General features: G+C 53.1%; 1 protein-coding gene across 1 annotated transcript in view; it reads left to right on the top strand.

Annotated features, from left to right (window-relative positions):
• Positions 1–12860, top strand: part of LOC137358570 (neurexophilin-2-like) — a 34939-nt gene extending 22079 nt beyond the window's left edge. Inside the window, exon 3 of the mRNA XM_068024558.1 lies at positions 11230–12860. Coding sequence (XP_067880659.1) covers positions 11230–11916 — 687 coding nt within the window. The 3' untranslated portion in view covers positions 11917–12860. The remainder of the gene's footprint in view (positions 1–11229) is intronic.
• Positions 12861–24494: the final 11634 nt, after the last annotated feature.

The raw sequence follows: 24494 nt of genomic DNA, 5'->3' as shown, positions 1-24494 counted from the left end.
CAGACAGAGAGAGAGAGAGAGAGAGACAGGCAGAGGAAGACAGACAGAGAGAGAGAGAGAGAGAGAGAGAGAGACAGGCAGAGGAAGACAGACAGAGAGAGAGAGAGCGAGGCAGAGGAAGACAGACAGAGAGAGAGAGAGGAAGACAGACAGAGAGAGGGAAAGAGAAATAGAGAATGAGATAGACAGAGAGAGAGAAAGAGACAGGGAGATGGAGGAAGAGTGAGAGACAGAGATACAGAAAGAGAGGGACAAGGAGATAGAGACAGGAAAGGGAAAGAGAGAATGAGATAGACGGTGAGAGACAGATACAGAAAGAGAGAGAGGGAGAGACAAGAAGGGAGCAAGAGAGAGGGACAGGGAGATGGAGAGACAGAGGAGAAAAGAGACAGAGACGGAGGGAAAGTGAAATAGAGAATGAGATAGACGGAGAGAGAGAAACTGAGAGTGTGGGTGGGTTCAGAACCTAGGTATCAGAAAGAACAGAGAGATGGGCGGAGTGAGTTAGTGACTGAAAGATAAGGGGAGATGGAGAGTGTGTGTTAGTGACTGAAAGATAAGGGGAGATGGAGAGAGTGTGTTAGAGACTGAAAGATAAGGGGAGATGGAGAGTGTGTTAGAGACTGAAAGATAAGGGGAGATGGAAAGAATGTGTTAGAGACTGAAAGATAAGGGGAGATGGAGAGTGTGTATTAGAGACTGAAAGATAAGGGGAGATGGAGAGAATGTGTTAGTGACTGAAAGATAAGGAGAGATGGAGAGAATGTGTTAGTCACTGAAAGATAAGGAGAGATGGAGAGAGTATGTTAGTGACTGAAAGATAAGGTGATGGAGAGAGTGTGTTAGTGACTGAAAGATAAGGTGATGGAGAGAGTGTGTTAGTGACTGAAAGATAAGGTGATGGAGAGAGTGTGTTAGTGACTGAAAGATGAGATGGAGAGAGTGTGTTAGTGACTGAAAGATAAGGAGAGATGGAGAGAGTGTGTTAGTGACTGAAAGATAAGGAGAGATGGAGAGAGTGTGTTAGAGACTGAATGATAAGGAGAGATGGAGAGAGTGTGTTAGAAACTGAAAGATAAGGGGAGATGGAGAGAGTGTGTTAGTGACTGAAAGATAAGGAGAGATGGAGAGAGTGTGTTAGTGACTGAAAGATAAGGAGAGATGGAGAAAGTGTGTTAGTGACTGAAGGAGATGGAGAGAGTGTGTTAGAAACTGAAAGATAAGGGGAGATGGAGAGAGTGTGTTAGTGACTGAAAGATAAGGAGAGATGGAGAGAGTGTGTTAGTGACTGAAAGATAAGGAGATGGAGAGAGTGTGTTAGAGACTGAAAGATAAGGAGAGATGGAGAGAGTGTGTTAGTGACAAAGATGAGATGGAGAGAGTGTGTTAGAGACTGAAAGATAAGGAGAGATGGAGAGAGTGTGTTAGTGACTGAAAGATAAGGAGAGATGGAGAGAGTGTGTTAGAGACTGAATGATAAGGAGAGATGGAGAGAGTGTGTTAGAAACTGAAAGATAAGGGGAGATGGAGAGTGTGTGTTAGTGACTGAAAGATAAGGAGAGATGGAGAGAGTGTGTTAGTGACTGAAAGATAAGGAGAGATGGAGAGAGTGTGTTAGTGACTGAAAGATAAGATGGAGAGAGTGTGTTAGAGACTGAAAGATAAGGAGAGATGGAGAGAGTGTGTTAGTGACTGAATGATAAGGAGAGATGGAGAGAGTGTGTTAGAGACTGAATGATAAGGGGAGATGGAGAGAGTGTGTGAGAGATTGAAAAAAGAGAGATGGACAGTCTGTGTTAGATTGGAGGGAGAGATGGACAGAATGTGTTTAGCGATTGGAGAGGCTGAGAGATAGACAGAGTGTGACAGAGACTGAAGGATGGAACGGCTGTGTTTGGTGCACAGTTTTGGGTGTGAGTGAAAAACAGATGAAAAACCAGGAATGGAGGGCGAGGGCGAGGAGTGGGCTGTGAGGACTGGACAGAGATAGAATGGGCGGATAGAGAGAAATGATTTTCTCTGTTGGAGGGGAGTCCAGGACGTTGAGGGGGTTGAGTGGGCAGCACAATCTGCAAATTGGAGCCAGTGTCATTCGGGGTCGATGCCGGGGGGCACAAAAGGTAAGTGGGTGATAACTTCTGGCTAAACTCATGCCACCTGCACATAAGACGAGGAATATTTTAAAAGAAGGGAGATTGGATGAATATTCAAAGTGCACTGAGCCTCCGACAGTGCGGCGCTCCCTCAGTACTGACCCTCCGACAGTGCGGCGCTCCCTCAGTACTGACCCTCCGACAGTGCGGCGCTCCCTCAGTACTGACCCTCCGACAGTGCGGGGCTCCCTCAGTACTGAGGGAGCGCCGCACTGTCGGAGGGTCAGTACTGAGGGAGTGCCGCACTGCTGGAGGTGCCGTCTTTCCGATGAGACGTTAACCCGAGGCCCCCGTCTGCCCTCTCCGGGTGGACGCAAAACAACTATTGGAAGGAAAGGCGGGTGGGGTGTGCAGTGAGCGGAGCGGGAGTTCTCCCCACCGTGTCCCGGGCCTGGTGTTTATCCCTCGAATAACATCCCCCCCCCCACCCCCCCCCGAAAAACAGGGACGCGACTGAGTAAATCATTCGGCTCGGTGCATGGCTGCGGGATCCTGCTGTGCGCCGAGGCGCTCGACCCCTGTCGCAGTCGGTCCCCGGCAAAGATTGTTTCCGATTTCCCAGTCTGCGTGTGTTTTGTTTATTTATTTATATATATTCGTGGCAGCTCGCGGCTGCTTCGCAGTTTCCAGAATGTTCCTGTGACAGGAGTCGTCTCTGACGGCTTGTTTTCTGCGAAGTGCAAGGACGGGGAGTTGTGGGGGAGATAAAAAAAAAAACTAATCGCAGCATAAATAAAAGTCATTAATTTGCAGACGGTTTTTTATTCATTTGAAAAGTGACAACAGAGACGCACAAACCTGGGATTACAATCCCAGCCTGCGTGAAGAGATACATCCTGCTCGGAAAAACGAGGACAACAAATGTAATCTGGAGGTTCCAGTGTTAAAGGGGGTGCAGGAGCGGAGAGACCTGGGGGTGGTGCCTGGACACACAACTTCGACAGGGACAGGTTGAGAAGGGAGTTCAAGGCAGAATAGTAAACACACTGGATTGTTGCCTTTATATATAGAGAGAGAGAGGGGGCGAACCTGTTTCCAGTGGCGGGGAGGGACCAGAGGGACACAGATTTAAGATAATCGGTGAAGGAACCAATTGTGGGGGTGGGGGGAGAGAGGAGGAGAATTTTTATTTAACGTGGGGAGTTGTTGTGATCTGGAACGCGCTGCCTGAAAGGGCGGTGGAAGGAGATTTGCTTCCTAAAGTACATTTCGACCGGGCTTACCTTGAACGCATCTGGTGGGAAGTGGTGAGGTGTGACAAGCTTCACAGATCTCCACACACCTGAAACACAAACCATCATTTAAACATCACCCACAGCACACTGCCTTATAATTGCCTCGAAGCTCGCTGATAAATGTCTCTCTGCTTCTCTATCAAGGTTGGATACAGTACGGGGGGGTTAGATACAGAGTAAAGCTCCCTCTACACTGTCCCCCATCAAACACTCCCAGGACAGGTACAGCACTGGGGGGGTTAGATACAGAGTAAAGCTCCCTCTACACTGTCCCCCATCAAACACTCCCAGGACAGGGACAGCACGGGGGGGTTAGATACAGAGTAAAGCTCCCTCTACACTGTCCCCCATCAAACACTCCCCAGGACAGGGACAGTACGGGGTTAGATACAGAGTAAAGCTCCCTCTACACTGTCCCCCATCAAACACTCCCAGGACAGGTACAGTACGGGGGGTTAGATACAGAGTAAAGCTCCCTCTACACTGTCCCTCATCAAACACTCCCAGGACAGGTACAGCACGGGTTAAGTCTCCCTTACAGTGTGTGTGTTTGTGTCTGTGTGTGTTTGTGTCTGTGCGGGATATTGTGAGCCTAGTCAAAAAGAAAAAGGAAGCATTTGTAAGGGCTGGAAGGCTAGGAACAGACGAATCCCTTGAGGAATATAAAGACAGTAGGAAGGAACTTAAGCAAGGAGTCAGGAGGGCTAAAAGGGGTCATGAAAAGTCATTGGCAAACAGGATTAAGGAAAATCCCAAGGCTTTTTATACATATATAAAGAGCAAGAGGGTAACCAGGGAAATGGTTGGCCCACTCAAGGACAGAGATGGGAATCTATGCGTGGAGCCAGAGGAAATGGACGAGGTGCTAAATGAGTACTTTGCATCAGTATTCACCAAGGAGAAGCACTTGGTGGATGATGAGCCGAGGGAAGGGAGTGCAGATAGTCTCAGTCATCTCATTATCAAAAAGGAGGAGGTGTTGGGTGTCTTGCAAAGCATTAAGGTAGATACGTCCCCAGGGCCTGATATGATCTACCCCAGAATACTGAGGGAGGCAAGGGAAGAAATTGCTGGGGCCTTGACAGAAATCTTTGCATCCTCATTGGCTACAGGTGAGGTCCCAGAGGACTGGAGAATAGCCAGTGTTGTTCCTTTGTTTAAGAAGGGTGGTAAGGATAATCCAGGAAATGATAGGCCGGTGAGCCTTACGTCAGTGGTAGGGAAACTATTAGAGAGGATTATTCGGGACAGGATTTACTCCCATTTGGAAACAAACGAACTTATTAGCAAGAGGCAGCATGGTTTTGTGAAGGGGAGGTCGTGTCTTACTAATTTGATTGAGTTTTTTGAGGAAGTGACGAAGATGATTGATGAGGGAAGGGCGGTGGATGTTGTCTATATGGACTTTAGTAAAGCCTTTGACAAGGTCCCTCATGGCAGACTGGTACAAAAGGTGAAGTCACACGGGATCAGAGGTGAGCTGGCAAGATGGATACAGAACTGGCTCGGTCATCGAAGACAGTGGGTAACAGTGGATGGGTGCTTTTCTGAATGGAGGGCTGTGACTAGTGGTGTTCCGCAGGGATCAGTGCTGGGACCTTTGCTGTTTGTAGTATATATAAATGATTTGGAGGAAAATGTAGCTGGTCTGATCAGTAAGTTTGCGGATGACACAAAGGTTGGTGGAGTTGCGGATAATGATGAGGATTGTCAGAGGATACAGCAGGATATCGATCGGTTGGAGACTTGGGCGGAGAAATGGCTGATGGAGTTTAATCCGGACAAATGTGAGGTAATGCATTTTGGAAGATCTAATGCAGGTGGGAAGTATACAGTAAATGGCAGAACCCTTAGGAGTATTGACAGGCAGAGAGATCTGGGCGTACAGGTCCACAGGTCACTGAAAGTGGCAACGCAGGTGGATAAGGTAGTCAAGAAGGCATACGGCATGCTTGCCTTCATCGGTCGGGGCATAGAGTATAAAAATTGGCAAGTCATGCTGCAGCTGTACAGAACCTTAGTTAGGCCGCACTTAGAATATTGTGTACAATTCTGGTCGCCACACTACCAGAAGGACGTGGAGGCTTTGGAGAGGGTACAGAAGAGGTTTAACAGGATGTTGCCTGGTCTGGAGGGCATTAGCTATGAGGAGAGGTTGGATAAACTCGGATTGTTTTCACTGGAACGACGGAGGTGGAGGGGCGACATGATAGAGGTTTACAAAGTTATGAGCGGCATGGACAGAGTGGATAGTCAGAAGCTTTTTCCCCAGGGTGGAAGAGTCAGTTACTCGGGGACATAGGTTTAAGGTGCGAGGGGCAAAGTTTAGAGGGGATGTGCGAGGCAAGTTCTTTACACAGAGGGTGGTGAGTGCCTGGAACTTGTTGCCGGGGGAGGTGGTGGAAGCAGGTACCATCGAGACGTTTAAGAGGCATTTAACAAATACATGAATAGGAAGGGAATAGAGGGATATGGACCCCGGAAATGCAGAAGGTTTTAGTTTAGGCAGGCATCAAGATCGGCGCAGGCTTGGAGGGTCAAATGGCCTGTTCCTGTGCTGTACTGTTCTTTGTTCTTTGTGTGTGTGTGTGTGTGTGTAGGTATTTGATACGAGGTGAGATAGTGTTTGGAGAGAATCATTGAGACACACTGTCTAGGGTCTTATAAAAACAATCAGCTGCTATTATTGTAATTAGTATTTATTATATTCCGAACCATCACAGGTTCTGCGGAATTTCTATAATTTTACCAAAACAACTCCATCTGTAACCCAAGATGTGTCAGAGTCAGAGAGAGAGAGAAAATACAAACTGCATTTATTTGGCACCTTTCACCACCTCCGGCCGATGGAGTACTTTTCCGAAATGTGTTTTTAAAAATTATTCATTTGGGGGATGTGGGCGTCACTGGCCAGGCCAGCATTTATCGCCCGTCCCTAATTACCCTTGAGAAGGTGGTGGTGAGCTGCCTTCTTGAACCGCTGCAGTCCGTGTGGGGGTAGGTGACACCCACAGTGCTGTTAGGAAGGGAGTTCCAGGATTTTGACCCAGCGACAGTGAAGGAACGGCCGATAGAATTCCGAGTCGGGATGGTGTGTGACTTGGAGGGGAACTTGCAGGTGGTGCCGCCCTTGTCCTTCCAGGTGGTAGAGGTCGCGTGTTTGGAAGGTGCTGTCTAAGGAGCCTTGGTGAGTTGCTGCAGTGCATCTTGTAGATGGTACACACTGCTGCCACTGTGCGTCGGTGGTGGAGGGAGTGAATGTTTGTAGATGAGGTGCCAATCAAGCGGGCTGTTTTGTCCTGGATGGTGTCGAGCTTCTTGAGTGTTGTTGGAGCTGCACCCATCCAGGCAAGTGGAGAGTATTCCATCACACTCCTGACTTGTGCCCTGTAGATGGTGGACAGGCTTTGGGGAGTCAGGAGGTGAGTTACTCGCCTCAGGATTCCTAGCCCCTGACCTGCTCTTGTAGCCACGGTATTTATATGGCTATTCCAGTTCAGTTTCTGGTCAATGGTAACCCCCAGGATGTTGATAGTGGGGGATTCAGCGATGGTAATGTCATTGAATGTCAAGGGGAGATGGTTAGATTCTCTGTTGTTGGAGATGGTCATTGCCCGGCACTTGTGTGGCGCGAATGTTACTTGCCACTTATCAGCCCAAGCCTGGATATTGTCCAGGTCTTGCTGCATTTCTACACCGACTGCTTCAGTATCTGAGGAATCGCGAATGGTGCTGAACATTGTACAATCATCAGCGAACATCCCCACTTCTGACCTTCTGATTGAAGGAAAGTCATTGATGAAGCAGCTGAAGATGGTTGGGCCTAGGACACTACCCTGAGGAACTCCTGCAGTGATGTCCTGGAGCTCAGATGATTGACCTCCCACAACCACAACCATCTTCCTTTGCGTTAGGTATGACTCCAACCAGCGGAGGGTTTTCCCCCTGATTCCCATTGACCTCAGTTTTGCTAGGGCTCCTTGATGCCATACTCGGTCAAATGCTGCCTCGATGTCAAGGGCAGTCACTCTCACCTCACCTCTTGAGTTCAGCTCTTTTGTCCATCTTTGAACCAAGGCTGTAATGAGGTCAGGAGCTGAGTGACCCTGGCGGAACCCAAACTGAGCATCACTGAGCAGGTTATTGCTAAGCAAGTGCTGCTTGATGGCACTGTCGATGACACCTTCCATCACTTTACTGATGATTGAGAGTAGACTGATGGGGCGGTAATTGGCCGGGTTGGACTTGTCCTGCTTTTTGTGTACAGGACATACCTGGGCAACTTTCCACATTGCAGGGTAGATGCCAGTGTTGTAGCTGTACTGGAACAGCTTGGCTAGGGGCGCGACAAGTTCTGGAGCACAGGTCTTCAGTACTATTGCCGGAATATTGTCAGGGCCCACAGCCTTTGCAGTATCCAGTGCCTTCAGTCGTTTCTTGATATCACGCAGGGTGAATCGAATTGGCTGAAGTCTGGCATCTGTGATGCTGGGGACTTCAGGAGGAGGCAGAGATGGATCATCCACTTGGCACTTCTGGCTGAAGATTGTTGCAAATGCTTCAGCCTTATCTTTCGCACTGATGTGCTGGGCTCCCCCATCATTGAGGATGGGGATATTTGTGGAAACCACCTCCTCCAGTTAGTTGTTTAATTGTCCACCACCATTCACGGCTGGATGTGGCAGGACTGCAGAGCTTAGATCTGATCCGTTGGTTATGGGATCGCTTAGCTCTGTCTATCGCGTGCTGCTTATGCAGTTTGGCACGCAGATAGTCCTGTGTTGTAGCTTCACCAGGTTGACACCTCATTTTGAGGTATGCCTGGTGCTGCTCCTGGCATGCCCTCCTGCACTCTTCATTGAACCAGGGTTGGTCTCCTGGCTTGATGGTAATGGTAGAGTGGGGGATATGCCGGGCCATGAGGTTACAGATTGTGGTTGAGTACAATTCTGCTGCTGCTGATGGTCCACAGAGCCTCATGGATGCCCAGTTTTGCATTGCTAGATCTGTTCTGAATCTATCCCATTTAGCACGGTGATAGTGCCACACAACACGATGGACAGTATCCTCAATGTGAAGGCAGGACTTCATCTCCACAAGGACTGTGCAGTGGTCACTCCTACCAATACCGTCATGGACAGAAGCATCTGTCGCCTGGCTCACCGAGCTTTTGGTCGCCTGTCCCTGATATCGCCTGACGTGACTCGGGGGGAGCGAAACGCGTTTGATCATTTTCCTGTGCGGCTGTTGGACGCAGTTTGACTTGCCGCAAAAAAATAAAATAAAAGTACACTTGGCCCAAAGGTGAAACAGCGTGCGTTTCAACTCACTGAGAATCCCGTCTGCCCAGCTTCCGTGCAAACCACAACCTCCTGCCTTCTCTGAAATATCTCCACCGCCACGACAAACCGCAGTTGGACAGTGCCTTCGCTGTGCGGAGACATCCCCGAGCCACGTCAGGAGATTTTCCGAGGCCAAGATCTCGGTCCCGAGGGGGGAGGTTTTGAGGAGCATCTTAAAGGAGGAGAGAGAGAGAGAGAGAGAGAGAGAGGCGGAGAGGTTCAGGGAGGCGATGGGGGTGGGCGGTCCAGCGGAGAGAGGGTCGTAGGAGATTACGGAGCGCGAGGAGGATATGGCTGGTTTATGAAGACGAGGTTGGGAATGCACACGTGGCTAAGAAGGTTTCGTCTGGAAAATTAAAGGTAAGGATTGGCAGGGGAGACGGGGAGAGATATGAGAAAGAAGAAAAACAGAGAGGCGCCCTGGAGAATTCCATTACAATAATTGCTCCCCGGAGGCACAGCAGAGAATATTGTGCTGAGATTTTCCAGCCGCTAACTCAGTGACTGCTTTTATTAGGTTTTTATATTAATTCAGATTCCCGCTAACTCGGGGGATAATTTAGCTGAATTAGGTTCCACACTTTCACACACCGATGGGAGATTGAAATCTTCCTGGCGGATTTATAAGGGACCGAATTAAAAGTAGGGAGGCTTTCGAACCTGGTCTGTCAGCCGCCAGTCACTCCCGGCGCGCTCGCTGACCGACACTGGCTCCCCGGGTTAGCGACTCCTCGACTCCCTCCCTAAACCTCTCCGCCTCTCTCTCTCACACACACACTCTTTCCCCCACCCCCCCCCCACCCCCGGGGGGACGAGGGACTTCAGTTAATGCGGAGAGACTGGGAGAAGATGGGATTGTTCTTCCTCGGAGCAGAGAAGGTTAAGGGGGAGATTTAATGGAGGCGTTCGGAATCAGGAGGGGGTTTGGATAGAGGAGAGAGAGAGAGAGAGAACTGCCTTGACTCGAAAGCAGATGAGCTGAAATTAGAAGGCAGACTAACGCATTTCTCGCGTGCAGTTGGCCCCAGGTTGAGGGTCTTGAGCAGGTTACCATGGAAATGACCCTCCGACAGGGCGGCACTCCCTCAGTCCCGACCCTCCGACAGCGCGGCGCCCCCTCAGTCCCGGCCCTCCGACAGCACGGCGCCCCCTCAGCCCAGGCCCTCCGACAGCGCGGCGCCCCCTCAGTCCCAGCCCTCCGACAGCGCGGCGCCCCCTCAGTCCCGACCCTCCGACAGCGCGGCGCCCCCTCAGTCCCGGCCCTCCGACAGCGCGGCGCCCCCTCAGTCCCGGCCCTCCGACAGCGCGGCGCCCCCTCAGTCCCGGCCCTCCGACAGCGCGGCGCCCCCTCAGTCCCGGCCCTCCGACAGCGCGGCGCCCCCTCAGTCCCGACCCTCCGACAGCGCGGCGCTCCCTCAGTCCCGACCCTCCGACTTTGCGATTCCATAACTTGGATCACTCTGTTCGTTTGACGTGAGGGGAAGGGTGTGACTGCGGAGGAGGCGAATTCCCCAGCAGGGACTCAGTGACCTGACAGCAGAGTGTGTAGGTCGAGGACTCCGAAGTGACCGACTTCGGGGTTGACCCCCAGCGAGGGGGCGGGGACTGTGATCCACTGAGTGTCCAACCCAGCTGGAATACGCCCTCCCTCCCCATCTTGCCCCCGCCCCCCACCCTCCACTTCCCCGCTCCATTTCCCCAACCCCACCCCCTTCCTTTTCTCTCTCCCTCCCCTTCCTCCGTCCTGTCTTCCCTTCTTCCCCCTCTCCTGGTTTGCCGTTGCTGCTCCTGAGGGAATCGGACATCCCTCTGGGTAAATGAGCTTGCTCAGTAGAGCAGGAACCTCTCCAGACACTGACTGATGGGTCCCACACTCCCTCCTCCGTCATCAGCCCAGCTGCATCTGTGTGAAGAGGACAGTTTAATAGAGAGACCTCCTCAAAACAGCCGGATAAACAGGGGACACGCATTAACTCTTCCACTACCAAATCGTGTTAGGTACAGAGTAAAGCTCCCTCTGCACTGTCGGAGGGTCAGTACTGAGGGAGCGCCGCACTGTCGGAGGGTCAGTACCGAGGGAGTGCCACACTGTCGGAGAGTCAGTACTGAGGGAGCGCCGCACTGTCGGAGGGTCAGTACTGAGGGAGCCCCGCACTGTCGGAGGGTCAGTACTGAGGGAGCGCCACACTGTCGGAGGGTCAGTACTGAGGGAGCGCCGCGCTGTCGGAGGGTCAGTACTGAGAGAGCGCCGCGCTGTCGGAGAGTCAGTACTGAGGGAGCGCCGCACTGTCGGAGGGCCAGTACCGAGGGAGCGCCGCACTGTCGGAGGGTCAGTGCCGAGGGAGCGCCGCACTGTCGGAGGGTCATTTATCGCGTTGCTGTCTGTGGGAGCTTGCTGTGCGCGGTCTGACCGCCACGTGAAGCCGCCGATTGCTTCTCCTGTCCTTTGACCTCTTTCTTTTTGGGTTTTTATTTCCCTACCTCCTCCCCGTTGGTCAGGTGGCATCCGGAGAGGATCGCGTGCTGAGGACCATTGACATCATCGACTTTGTGACCAGCGTGAGGGGCTTTGCCCAGGACGGGGTCCGCCCGCAGCCGCTGCGGCCGGTCAGGATCTTCGTGGGGGAGCCCCCGGGGCCCCGCGCCGAGCCGGCCGGACCCTGGGCCTGGGGGGCCGCGGCCCGGCCCAAGCGCAAGCTGTCGCTGAAGGCGGGGAAGGGCCGGAAGACCTTTGGCTGGGGCGACTTTTACATCAACGTGCGGACGGTCAAGTTCAGCCTGCTGGTGACCGGCAAGATCGTGGACCACGTCAACGGCACCTTCAGCGTCTACTTCCGGCACAACTCGTCCAGCCTGGGCAACGTCTCGGTCAGCATCGTGCCCCCCACCCGCCTGGTGGGCTTCAACCTGGCGCAGCAGACGCTGCTGGAGCCCGGGGAGTCGAGGGTGCTGAACTGCCGGGTGGAGTACGAGAAGACCAACCGCGCCAAGAAGAACCGCCCCTGCCTCTACGACCCCTCGCAGGTCTGCTTCACCGAGCACACCCAGAGCCACGCCGCCTGGCTCTGCTCCAAACCCTTCAAGGTCATCTGCGTCTTCCTGGCGTTTTATAGCACAGACTACAAACTGGTGCAGAAGGTCTGCCCAGATTACAATTTCCACAACGAGCTCCCCTACATCGGTTGACCAAGTCCCCCTGCTTTCGCCCTCCGCCCCCTTTCCCACCCCCCCTTTTTGTTTCACGTTGTCGATTTCTCCGTCTCCCGTCCCCCTCGCCCGCAACCACCCCCCCCACCACCCGGTCCCTCAATCACCTCGTGAAGTGCAGTCACTGATGGCCAAGTTACCCCGAAGTACTGACCCTCCGACAGCGCGGCGCTCCCTCAGTCCCGACCCTCCGACAGTGCGGCGCTCCCTCAGTCCCGACCCTCCGACAGTGCGGCGCTCCCTCAGTCCCGACCCTCCGACAGTGCGGCGCTCCCTCAGTCCCGACCCTCCGACAGTGCGGCGCTCCCTCAGTCCCGACCCTCCGACAGTGCGGCGCTCCCTCAGTCCCGACCCTCCGACAGTGCGGCGCTCCCTCAGTCCCGACCCTCCGACAGTGCGGCGCTCCCTCAGCACTTACCCTCCAACAGTGTGTGACACTCTGGGGTATTGGGTTAACCCGTGATCTTTCCTGCATGGCTGCACGAGGAGGGAATTCTCACATTGATGACGTTACGAGGTTCAAATTGGACCTAATTCCGGACGATTGTTAATTTCCCCTCCCTATTACTCAATCCCGTTAACTCCATTCTGGAATTTCTCCTGTCTCCTCCGCGTGGCTCTCGTTCCGCTGGACCCCGACTTGAAATCAGGAATACTCCGGTGCTATGGCGTTCCGGGAATGACAGCTCCCATGAACCAGTGTGCCGACAGGACGGATCACGAGTGGACATTAAGTCCGCGGAATATCGCCTGAAACTGCATTGGTTTTCACTTCAAAGCCTCTTCCATCTGACCCTCTCCTTCCCCTCTCCCCTCCTCCTCTCACCCTCCCCCTCTCACTCTCCCCCCCCTCCTTCCCCTCTCCCCCTCCCCCCCTCCCCTCCCCCCTCGCTCCTCCCCCCTCGCTCCTCCCCCCTCGCTCCTCCCCCCTCGCTCCTCCCCCCTCGCTCCTCCCCCCCTCGCTCCTCCCCCCCTCGCTCCTCCCCCCCTCGCTCCTCCCCCCCTCGCTCCTCCCCCCCTCGCTCCTCCCCCCCTCGCTCCTCCCCCCCTCGCTCCTCCCCCCCTCGCTCCTCCCCCCCTCGCTCCTCCCCCCCCTCGCTCCTCCCCCCCCTCGCTCCTCCCCCCCCTCGCTCCTCCCCCCCCTCGCTCCTCCCCCCCTCGCTCCTCCCCCCCTCGCTCCTCCCCCCCTCGCTCCTCCCCCCCCTCGCTCCTCCCCCCTCGCTCCTCCCCCCCTCGCTCCTCCCCCCCTCGCTCCTCCCCCCCCTCGCTCCTCCCCCCCCTCGCTCCTCCCCCCCCTCGCTCCTCCCCCCCCTCGCTCCTCCCCCCCCTCGCTCCTCCCCCCCCTCGCTCCTCCCCCCCCTCGCTCCTCCCCCCCCTCGCTCCTCCCCCCCCTCGCTCCTCCCCCCCCTCGCTCCTCCCCCCCCTCGCTCCTCTCCCCCCCCTCGCTCCTCTCCCCCCCCTCGCTCCTCCCCCCCCTCGCTCCTCTCCCCCCCCTCGCTCCTCTCCCCCCCTCGCTCCTCTCCCCCCTCCTCTCCCCCTCGCTCCTCTCCCCCCCCTCGCTCCTCTCCCCCCCCTCGCTCCTCTCCCCCCCCTCGCTCCTCTCCCCCCCTCGCTCCTCTCCCCCCCCTCGCTCCTCTCCCCCCCCTCGCTCCTCTCCCCCCCCTCGCTCCTCTCCCCCCCCTCGCTCCTCTCCCCCCCCTCGCTCCTCTCCCCCCCCTCGCTCCTCTCCCCCCCCTCGCTCCTCTCCCCCCCCTCGCTCCTCTGCCCCCCCCTCGCTCCTCTCCCCCCCCCTCGCTCCTCTCCCCCCCCTCGCTCCTCTCCCCCCCCCCGCGCTCTTCCCCCCCCTCCTCCACCTCGCGAACCTCCCCTCCGTCAGTTTGCGCCCCCGCTCCCCCCGCCCGTCCTCCTCCCTCGCCTCCCCGTTTTTTTTTGTGTGCGTGTGTGTCTGTAAACGTCCTGCCCTGTGTGGTCTTGCAGTCTGTCCAATATTGACCGTTCTGAAGTTTGTAATAAACTGTGACAGATAGTTAATGAAAACTACAGCTCTCCGGAGAGCCCGGTTCCATTATCCTCCTTCAGCTGTTTTTACAAATCTGCTGCCTTGCAAAAAATGTCGAGGAGCAAAAGCCGACGAGGAGGGAGCGAGAGAGAGAGTGACGACCGCACAGGCTGTTCCTGATATAAACAAACCCGATAATTAAATCACGCTCGACAGAAGATGTCGGCTCTGTTTTCACAGCAAAAACAACTCGTGTTTATCTGGCCAGTGAAGAAGGGCCCACAGATGCTTTTATCATCAAAATATCGAACCATATTTGACGCCCCCACCCCCCCCACCACCGAGCCACCTAAGGAGATATGAGGGACCAGGTGACCAGAAGTTCGGTCAAAGAGGGAGGGGAGAGAGAGAGAGAGAGGCTGAGGGAGGGGATTCCAGAGCTCGGGGGGGGGGTGGGGGTTGGCCCCAGGCGGCTGAAGGCAAGGCAGCCTGATGGTTGAGCGATGGGAATCCAGCGAGACCGGAATTGGAGTAGCTCGGAGATCTCAGAGGGGCTGGAGGAGGTGACGGAGATAGGGAGGGGGTTACGGAGATAGGGAGGGGTGTAGGGGCTGGAGGAGGTTACAGAGATAGGGAGGGGTGTAGGGGCTGGAGGAGGTTACAGAGATCGGGAGGGTTGTAGGGGCTGGAGGAGGTTGCAGAGATAGGGAGGGGCTGGAGGAGGTTACAGAGATAGGGAGGGGTGTAGGGGCTGGAGGAGGTTACAGAGATAGGGAGGGTTGTCGGGGCTGGAGGAGGTTACAGAGATAGGGAGGGTTGTAGGGGCTGAAGGAGGTTACAGAGATAGGGAGGGGCTGGAGGAGGTTACAGAGATTGGGAGGGTTGTAGGGGCTGGAGGAGGTTACAGAGGTAGGGAGGGTTGTAGGGGCTGGAGGAGGTTACAGAGATAGGGAGGGTTGTAGGTGCTGGAGGAGGTTACAGAGATAGGGAGGGTTGTCGGGGCTGGAGGAGGTTACAGAGATAGGGAGGGTTGTAGGGGGCTGGAGGAGGTTACAGAGATAGGGAGGGTTGTAGGTGCTGGAGGAGGTTACAGAGATAGGGAGGGTTGTAGGGGCTGCAGGAGGTTACAGAGATAGGGAGGGTTGTAGGTGCTGGAGGAGGTTACAGAGATAGGGAGGGTTGTCGGGGCTGGAGGAGGTTACATAGATAGGGAGGGTTGTAGGGGCTGGAGGAGGTTACATAGATAGGGAGGGTTGTCGGGGCTGGAGGAGGTTACATAGATAGGGAGGGTTGTAGGGGCTGGAGGAGGTTACATAGATAGGGAGGGTTGTAGGGGCTGGAGGAGGTTACAGAGATAGGGAGGGTTGTCGGGGCTGGAGGAGGTTACATAGATAGGGAGGGTTGTAGGGGCTGGAGGAGGTTACATAGATAGGGAGGGTTGTCTGGGCTGGAGGAGGTTACAGAGATAGGGAGGGTTGTCGGGGCTGGAGGAGGTTACAGACATAGGGAGGGTTGTCGGGGCTGGAGGAGGTTACAGAGATAGGGAGGGCTGTCGGGGCTGGAGGAGGTTACAGAGATAGGGAGGGTTGTCGGGGCTGGAGGAGATTACGGAGACGGGGAGGGGTCCAAACTCAAAGGCTGGAGAAATTTTAAAATCGAGGCTGCGGGAACGGGGAGGACGAGAAGTGTTGGGGGGGGGGGGAGGTATGTGGGGGGCCAGTGTTGCTCCAGAGGAGGTTTATACAGTCAGACAATGGGGGGGGGGGTGCGGTGGGACCCCCTCGGTCGGGCGGGGAGGTTGACGGAATCTCGGACCGTTACGTTCGGAACGGAGGACGTTTCGGGAGGGCCCTTTCGCAGACCCAGCACAGACACGACGGGCCTGAACGGCCTCGTGCTGCTTCCGTACTAACCCTGGCCCTCTCGCGTGTCGGGTCTCTGCTTCCCTTCCCCCCCCCCCCCCCCCCCCTCCGCCCCCACCTTGTACCGGGCGTCATTGAAATTCTCCGCTCCCCCACCCCCACCCCCACCGCCAGGGAGCGGGATGTGCAGATGCTGAATTTATAAATGCGGTGTCTGGCTGTCGGCAGGTTCGGTCAAGGCGTGAGCTCAGACCTTATTATTAGTGATATTTTATATTCAGTTGGGGGCTGCTTTCAGCGCAGGCGGGCAGGATTTGCTGAGCGAGGCAGTTTGAGGGGTTTTTTAAAAATAAATTATTATTGTTATAAAATAAGATTATTCAGCAGGAGCAGCAACTCAATTGGACCCTGAGGAATCCCACGCTGAGTTTTACTGCAGCTTTGAACACAGCCAGGGTGGGGATAACTCCAACCCCACCCCTAGCCGTGACCCCACACCCCCCACCCTCCAGCCCCACGCGCGCCCGAGAGGGTAGACGGCATCGGCAGGACGCGGTTTAGTGTCCCGTCTGAGAGATGACGTTCTTCCTCCGTCCTTCTCCCGGGGACGGCTAGACGGCTCCCTTTGTGCGGCCGATGAGTTGGGTCAAGGTCCAGAGAGATACTTCAGGCGTTACGGCCAGGTGAGAAAGGGGTCTCGGGTTCCCTCTCAGCCTTCACCTGGTCTTACCGTTAACAGGGTTTAAATTTTAAACACACCGTGTTTTTAGCTCCCCCTTGGTGAATCCTTCTTCACCGCTTTCCAATTCTCAGTCAAAGAAACCAGCACAAACAGGTTTTCTTAGGTTTAAAGAAGAAAAGTTGAATTTTATTAAACTTAAACTCTAATTCACCTACACGATACACACATGCAGATAGAGACAGTAAGGAGCAGAAGAAAAATAAAGTGGAAAAATTTGAGGCAATATCTGAAGAGTTTTTGTTACGGTTCTTCGAGCCCACTGTAGAGTCCTTGATTGTCGGTAGATCTTGCTTTTCGTTGGGACCCAGTATTCTTCTTAAACCTTGTTCGCTGTCGGAGACTTTTCTCTCTTGGGGTTCATGTGGATTCAGAGGCTTGTGAGAAAGAGATGGGAGCAGACAGGAGGGAGATCTCAGTCCAGGAGCAAACAGACACTCTCTCAGTTCAAACTGTTTGTACAATTCAGAAAAACCCAGGTTGCTGAGCAGGTTAGTCATGGGACTGACTGGTCTGACCACGTCTTTGATTGTATCACCTCAGCAGTCCCTGGAATGCTCCTCTTACGCACAATCCCTGGCGATCAAGGTCCATTGTGGGTTGAATGTGTCAGGGAATGGTCCTTTGTCCTTCCGATCACCGTCTGTTAATATGCAAATGTCTTTTCCAGCCACGGCTGATCTGTTTAACAAGTCCTTTCGTCACTCCGACGTAGAATCAATATTCCCGGCAAAAATTAGCGTGCCTCATTCTCGGCAGGTGGGGTGGGGGGGGGGGGTCCCTGGCATGAACACAGTTCTTGGAGGAGATAGCTGTGCTAACGGACAAGGGAACAATGCCAGGCCTGACAGGGGGCGAGCTGAGATCTCTTCATAAAAGTGAAACACACGTTTGCGAGTTGTAGTGGTTCGCAATGGCCCCGCCCGAAAGGGCGGTGGAAGCAGATTCAGGAGTAATTTTCAAAAAGGGGGAATTGGATAAATACTGGAAGGGGAGAAATTTACAGGGTTAAGGGGGAAAGGAGTGGGGACTAATTGGATAGATCTTTCCAAAGAGCCGGGCACAGGCAACGATGGGCCGAACAGACTCCCCCTGCACTGTCAGGTTCCACGTTTCTCTGGCAGGTCGACGAGGGATTTCAGCATTCAACTGACACCCTGGAAAGCGTGGCGCCGATTTCTCTCCGTGCGCAGGCGTGAAACCCAACCACCTTCCCCCAACTCCCTCCCCCCACTCCCTCCCAGTGAAATCCAAAAACATATGGAGGCAACATATTTGTGCCAAGGACCCGCGTGCCTGATGGATGAGCAGTCTGTTTCTGCTCTGACAGCTCTCTGTTTTCAACTGGAAGGAAGAGAAGGTAGGTGACGCCGAGCAGTTTATAAAGCTCTGGATGGGCCCCGGCCGGAACACTGCGTCCGGTCCTGGTCTCCGCACTTCTTTAGCAAGGACATAGGGGTTCCTGGAGAGGGTGCGGAGGGTTTCCGGGGGGGGGGGGCCGAGGGATCTTAAACTACAAGGTTAGGTTGCAGAAGCTGGGGTTGTTCTCCCTGGAGTAAAGGAGATTGAAGGGGGGTGGTGGGTGGAGATTTGATAGAGGTGTACAAGATTGTAAAAGCTGCTGTCCTCACCCGGTCTGTCCTACTACACGTGACTCCAGACCCACGGCGATGTGGTTGACTCTTAACTGCCCCCTGACACGGCCGAGCGGTGACACTCGAAGGCGAGTCCGCAAATTACCCCAGCTAATTATGACTGCAGGGATTCCTATCGGTATGTAAAGAGAAAAAGATTAGTGAAGACAAATGTAGGGCCCTTACAGTCAGAAACAGGGGAATTTATTATGGGGAACAAAGAAATGGCTGACCAACTAAATGCAGACTTTGGTTCTGTCTTCACGAAGGAGGACACAAATATACCAGAAATGTTGGGGAACACAGGGTTCAGTGAGAGGGAGGAACTGAAGGAAATCAGTATCAGTAGAGAAATGGTGTTGGGGAAATTGATGGGATTGAAGACCGATAAATCCCCAGGGCCTGATGGTATGCATCCCAGAGTACTTACAGAAATGGCCCTAGAAATAGTGGATGCATTGGTGGTCATCTTCCAAGATTCTATAGACTCTGGAACAGTTCCTACAGATTGGAGGGTAGCTAATGTAACCCCACTATTTAAAAATGGAGGTAGAGAGAAAGCAGGGAATTATAGACCAGTCAGCCTGAAGTGGGGAAAGTTCGAGAGTCCATTATCAAAGATTTTATAGCAGAGCACTTAGAGAACAGTGGTAGAATCGGGCAAAGTCAGCATGGATTTAGGAAAGGGAAATCATGCTGGACAAATCTACTAGAATTCTTCGAGGATGTAACTAGTAGAGTTGATGAGGGGGAGCCAGTGGATGTGGTTTATTTGGACTTTCAGAAGGCTTTCGACAAAGTCCCACATAAGAGATTAGCATGTAAAATTAAAGCGCATGGGATTGGGGGTAGTGTATTGTGATGGATAGAAAATTGGTTGGCAGACAGGAAACAAAGAGTAGGAATAAATGGGTCTTTTTCCAAATGGCAGGCAGTGACTAGTCGGGTACCGCAGGGATCGGTGCTAGGACCCCAGCTATTCACAATATAAATGATTTAGATGAGGGAACTAAATGTAATATCTCCAAATTTGCAGATGACACAAAACTAGGTGGGAGGGTGAGTTGTGAGGAGGACGCAGAGAGGCTTCAGGGTGATTTGGACAAGTTGAGTGAGTGGGCTAATGCATGGCAGATGCAGTATAATGTGGATAAATGTGAGGTTATCGACTTTGGTAGCAAAAACAGGAAGGCAGATTATTATCTGAACGGCTATGAACTGAGAGAGGAGAATATGCAGCGAGACCTGGGTGTTCTCGTACACCAGTCGCTGAAGGTAAGCATGCAGGTGCAACAGACGGTAAAATAGGCAAATGCTATGTTGGCCTTCATAGCGAGAGGATTCGAGTACAGGAGCAGGGATGTCTTGCTGCAATTATACAGGGCCTTGGTGAGGCCACACCTGGAGTACTGTGTGCAGTTTTGGTCTCCTTATCTGAGGAAGGATGTTCTTGCTATAGAGGGAGTGCAGCGAAGGTTCACCAGACTGATTCCTGGGATGGCGGGACTGACGTATGAGGAGAGATGGAGTCGGTTAGGATTATATTCGCTGGAGTTCGGAAGAGTGAGGGGTGATCTCATAGAATCCTATAAAATTCTAACAGGACTTGACAGGGTGGATGCAGGAAGGATGTTCCCGATGGTGGGGGAGTTCAGAACCAGGGGTCATAGTCTCAGGATACAGGGTAAACCTTTCAGGACTGAGATGAGGAGAAATCTCTTCACCCAGAGAGTGGTGAGCCTGTGGAATTCACTACCACAGAAAGCAGTTGAGGCCAAAACATTGTATGTTTTCAAGAAGGAGTTAGATATATCTCTTGGGTCTAAAAGGATCAAAGGGTATGGGGTGAAAGCGGGAACAGGTTACTGAGTTGGATGATCAGCCATGACCATAATGAATGGCGGAGCAGGCTCAAAGGGCCGAATGGCCTACTCCTGCTCCTATTTTCTATGTTACCTTTACAGTTGAAACCCCCCCCCCCCCCCCAAATACACAGAGTTTCAGAACCAGGCCATTCGGCCCGTCTTGGTCTGTGCTGGTCGGCGAAGAACTACCCAGCCTGATCCCACCTTCCTGTACCAGGCCCGTAGCCCACCTCGGTCACAGCTCTCTAAGTAGTCTCCTCCGCCCTTTTTCAGGCAGTGGGTTCCAGACCCACTCCCCCACCACCCTCTGGGTGAAAATAAATTCTCCTCAGCTCCCCTTCCAATCCTTCTGCCAATTATGATTAAACTATTGACCCCTCTGCGAAGGAGAAATAGGTCCTGTCTGTCCACTTTACCTTGGCCCCTCATAATTTTTTACACCTCCATTAGATCTCCCCTCCACCTCCTCTGTTCCAAGGAGAACAACCCCAGCCTCTCCAGTCTTCCCTCAAAGCTAAAATTCTCCAGTCTCGGCAACATCCTCGTACATCTCCCTCTGTACCCTCCCTACTGCGATCACACCCCTGAACTGCACACAGTGCTCTAGTCGCGGTCCAACTAGCGTTTTATACAGTTCCAGCCTGATCTCCCAGCTCTTACATTCTATGCCTCGGCTAAGAAAGGGAGTCATGTCACAGCGAGGAGGAAGGTCTTGGATTACAGGACGATATAGATGGGCTGGTAAGATGGGCGGAGCAGTGGCAAATGGAGTTTAATCCTGAGAAGTGTGAGGTGATGCATTTTGGGAGGACTAACAAGGCAAGGGAATATACAATGGATGGTAGGACCCTAGGAAGTACAGAGGGTCAGAGGGACCTTGGTGTACTTGTCCATAGATCACTGAAGGCAGCAGCACAGGTAGATAAGGTGGTTAGGAAGGCATATGGGATACTTGCCTTTATTAGCCGAGGCATAGAATATAAGAGCAGGGAGGTTATGATGGAGCTGTACAAAACGCTAGTTAGGCCACAGCTGGAGTACTGTGTACAGTTCTGGGCACCACACTATAGGAAGGATGTGATTGCACTGGAGAGGGTGCAGAGGAGATTCACCAGGATGTTGCCTGGGCTGGAGCATTTCAGCTATGAAGAGAGACTGGGATAGGCGAGGGTTGTTTTCCTTAGAGCAGAGGAGGCTGAGGGGGGACCTGATTGAGGTGTACAAAATTATGAGGGGCATTGATAGGTTAGATAGGAAGAAACTTTTTCCCTTAGTGGAGGGGGGTCAATAACCAGGGGGGCATGGATTGAAAGTAAGGGGCAGGAGGTTTAGAGGGGATCTGAGGAAAAAATTTTTCACCCAGAGGGTGGTTGGAATCTGGAACACACTGCCTGAAGGGGTGGTGGAGGCAGGAACCCTCACAATATTTAATAAGTATTTAGATGAGCGCTTGAAACTCCATAGCATTCAAGGCTACGGGCCAAGTGCTGGAAAACGGGATTAGAATAGATAGGTGCTTGATGGCCAGCACAGACACGATGGGCCGAAGGGCCTGTTCCTGTGATCTATAACTCTATGATTCTAACTGACCACAACATCTACATCCTCCTCGCTGTCAACCACATGGCCAGTTTTTGGATCATCCGCAAACTTCTTTCCCCCGTGACCCCTACCTTTCAGTCTCCATCGTTAATATAACCCACAGCAAGCAAGCAAGCAAGGGGACCCGAGTACTGAGCCCTGCGGAACCCCACTGGAAACAGCCGTCCGGTCGACCGTTACCCCTTTGTTTCCTGCCCCGATGCCAATTTTGGATCCAGTTTTGCCACTTCCCCTCGGATCCCAAGGGCTTTTACATCTTTGACCAGCCTGCCGTGTGGCACCTTGTCAAGAGCCTTGCCAAAACCCACGCAGACCACATCCACCTCGCCACCCTCATCAAACCTATTGGTCACCTCCTCGAAAACATTCCATCAAGTTAGTCAGACGTGAGCCTCCTTTAACAAATCCACGTTGACATTTCCTGGTCGATCTAAGCCTTCCTAAATGAAGGCTTACACAGTGCCTCAGAACTGATTCCAATAATTTGCCCACAGCTGAAGTTAAGCTAACTGGCCGATAATTACTGGGATTAGTCTTTCCTTCCTTCTTAAACAACGGTACAACTTTGGCAGTCCTCTGGCACCACTCCTGTAGCCAGGGAGGATTGAAATATGATGATCAGAGCCTCTGCAATTTCCTCCCTTGCTTCCTTCAACAACCTGGGATAAATTTAAATAGGCCTGGCAATTTATCTACTTTCAAACCCTTTAATACTTCCCCTGTTGCAATGTTTTTCCCAACCAGTATTTCACTCTTCCTCCTTAACTATGACATCATCAGCACCCTCTTTTGTGAAGTCTGCTGAAAAGTATTCATTTGGATCCTTACTCATCCTCCAACGTCACACACACACGTTACCCTTCTGGTCCCTAATAGGCTCTTTCCCGCGTATTATTTTGCTTGTTACGTACTCATAACACGTCTTTCGATTTTCCTTGATTTTACTTGCCAGTATTTACTCATGCCCTCTCTTTGTTTTTTTGTAATCTCACCCTTGCTCTCCTGTTGATACTGCTTCCACCTGCTCACTGATTCTCAGTTTGGGCTCCGCCAGGGGCCACTCAGCTCCTGACCTTGGCTCAAACATGGACAAAGGAGCTGAACTCAAGAGGTGAGGTGAGAGTGACTGCCCTTGACATCAAGGCAGCATTTGACCGAGTATGGCATCAAGGAGCCCCAGCAAAACTGAGGTCAAAGGGAATCGGGGGGGGAAACTCACCACTGGTTGGAGTCATACCGAGCGCAAAGGAAGATGGTTGTGGTTGTTGGAGGTCAATCATCTGAGCTCCAGGACATCACTGCAGGAGTTCCTCAGGGTAGTGTCCTCGGCCCAATCATCTTCAGCTGCTTCATCAATGACCTTCCTTCAATCATAAGGTCAGAAGTGGGGATGTTCGCTGATGATTGCACAATGTTCAGCACCATTCGTGACTCCTCAGATACTGAAGCAGTCCGTGTAGAAATGCAGCAAGACCTGGACAATATCCAGGCTTGGGCTGATAAGTGGCAAGTAACATTCGCGCCACACAAGTGCCAGGCAATGCCCATCTCCAACAAGAGAGAATCTAACCATCTCCCCTTGACATTCAATGGCATTACCATCACTGAATCCCCCACTAACATCCTGGGGGTTACCATTGACCAGAAACTGAACTGGAGTAGCCATATAAATACCGTGGTTACAAGAGCAGGTCAGAGGCTGGGAATCCTGAGGTGAGTAACTCACCTCCTGACTCCCCAAAGCCTGTCCACCATCTACAATGCACAAGTCAGGAGTGTGATGGAATACTCTCCACTTGCCTGGATGGGTGCAGCTCCAACAACACTCAAGAAGCTCGACACCATCCAGGACAAAGCAGCCCACTTGATTGGCACTCCATCCACTAACATTCACTCCCTCCACCACCGACGCACAGTGGCAGCAGTGTGTACCATCTACAAGATGCACTGCAGCAATGCACCAAGGCTCCTTAGACAGCGCCGCCCAAACCCGCGACCTCTACCAACTAAAAGGACAAGGGCAGCAAATACATGGGAACACCACCACCTGCAAGTTCCCCTCCAAGCCACACACCATCCTGACTTGGAACTATATCGGCCGTTCCTTCACTGTCGCTGGGTCAAAATCCTGGAACTCCCTCCCTAACAGCACTGTGGGTGTCACCTACCCCAAATGGACTGCAGCGGTTCAAGAAGGCAGCTCACCACCACCTTCTCAAGGGGGCAATTAGGGATGGGCAATAAATGCTGGCCTGGCCAGTGACGCCCACATCCCATGAAAGAATTTTTAAAAAGCGTGCCCAGCTTCGTTCCCTAAAACTGAATCCGAAATGCCCCCACTGTTGCTGGGCTTGCTGCATACTGCCAAAAAAACACAAATGTTCTCCGGAATGCAAACCAGGAATTCTGTGCCCTATTTAACTGGGATGCAGTCAGTCTAAATGTTCAGTTAATTAAAACCCACCAGAATTACTGTTTTGGCATTTGTCAGATAATTTGCCTGCAAACTTTTGTCCTTCGGTCTCCCTCGGACTGTTGGGAGCTGTACAGTACACTCGCAGCCTTGAGACAGTCTTGATCCCGTTCTTTATTGTAACCCACACAGTCTCATTTGATGATCCCACGAACACATCATCCCTCCCTGCGGCTGTCATCGTTTCTTGAACCAATATTGCGATTCCCCCACCCCCCCCACCCTCCCCCGTCTCCCCCCCCCCCCCCCCCCACTCCCCACCCACTGCACCCCGTTTCTCCGGTCTGTCTGCGCCCTCCTGGATACTGTTACCGCCCTCCTCGCTGCTTGCGACAGTTCCGAGCTTCGTGCCGTCCGCAAACTTTGAGATTGCGCCCCGCCAG

This window comes from Heterodontus francisci, chromosome X, assembly GCF_036365525.1.
Source record: "Heterodontus francisci isolate sHetFra1 chromosome X, sHetFra1.hap1, whole genome shotgun sequence".
Classification (NCBI taxonomy): domain Eukaryota; kingdom Metazoa; phylum Chordata; class Chondrichthyes; order Heterodontiformes; family Heterodontidae; genus Heterodontus; species Heterodontus francisci.
This window is presented reverse-complemented; position numbering and strand designations above follow the sequence as displayed.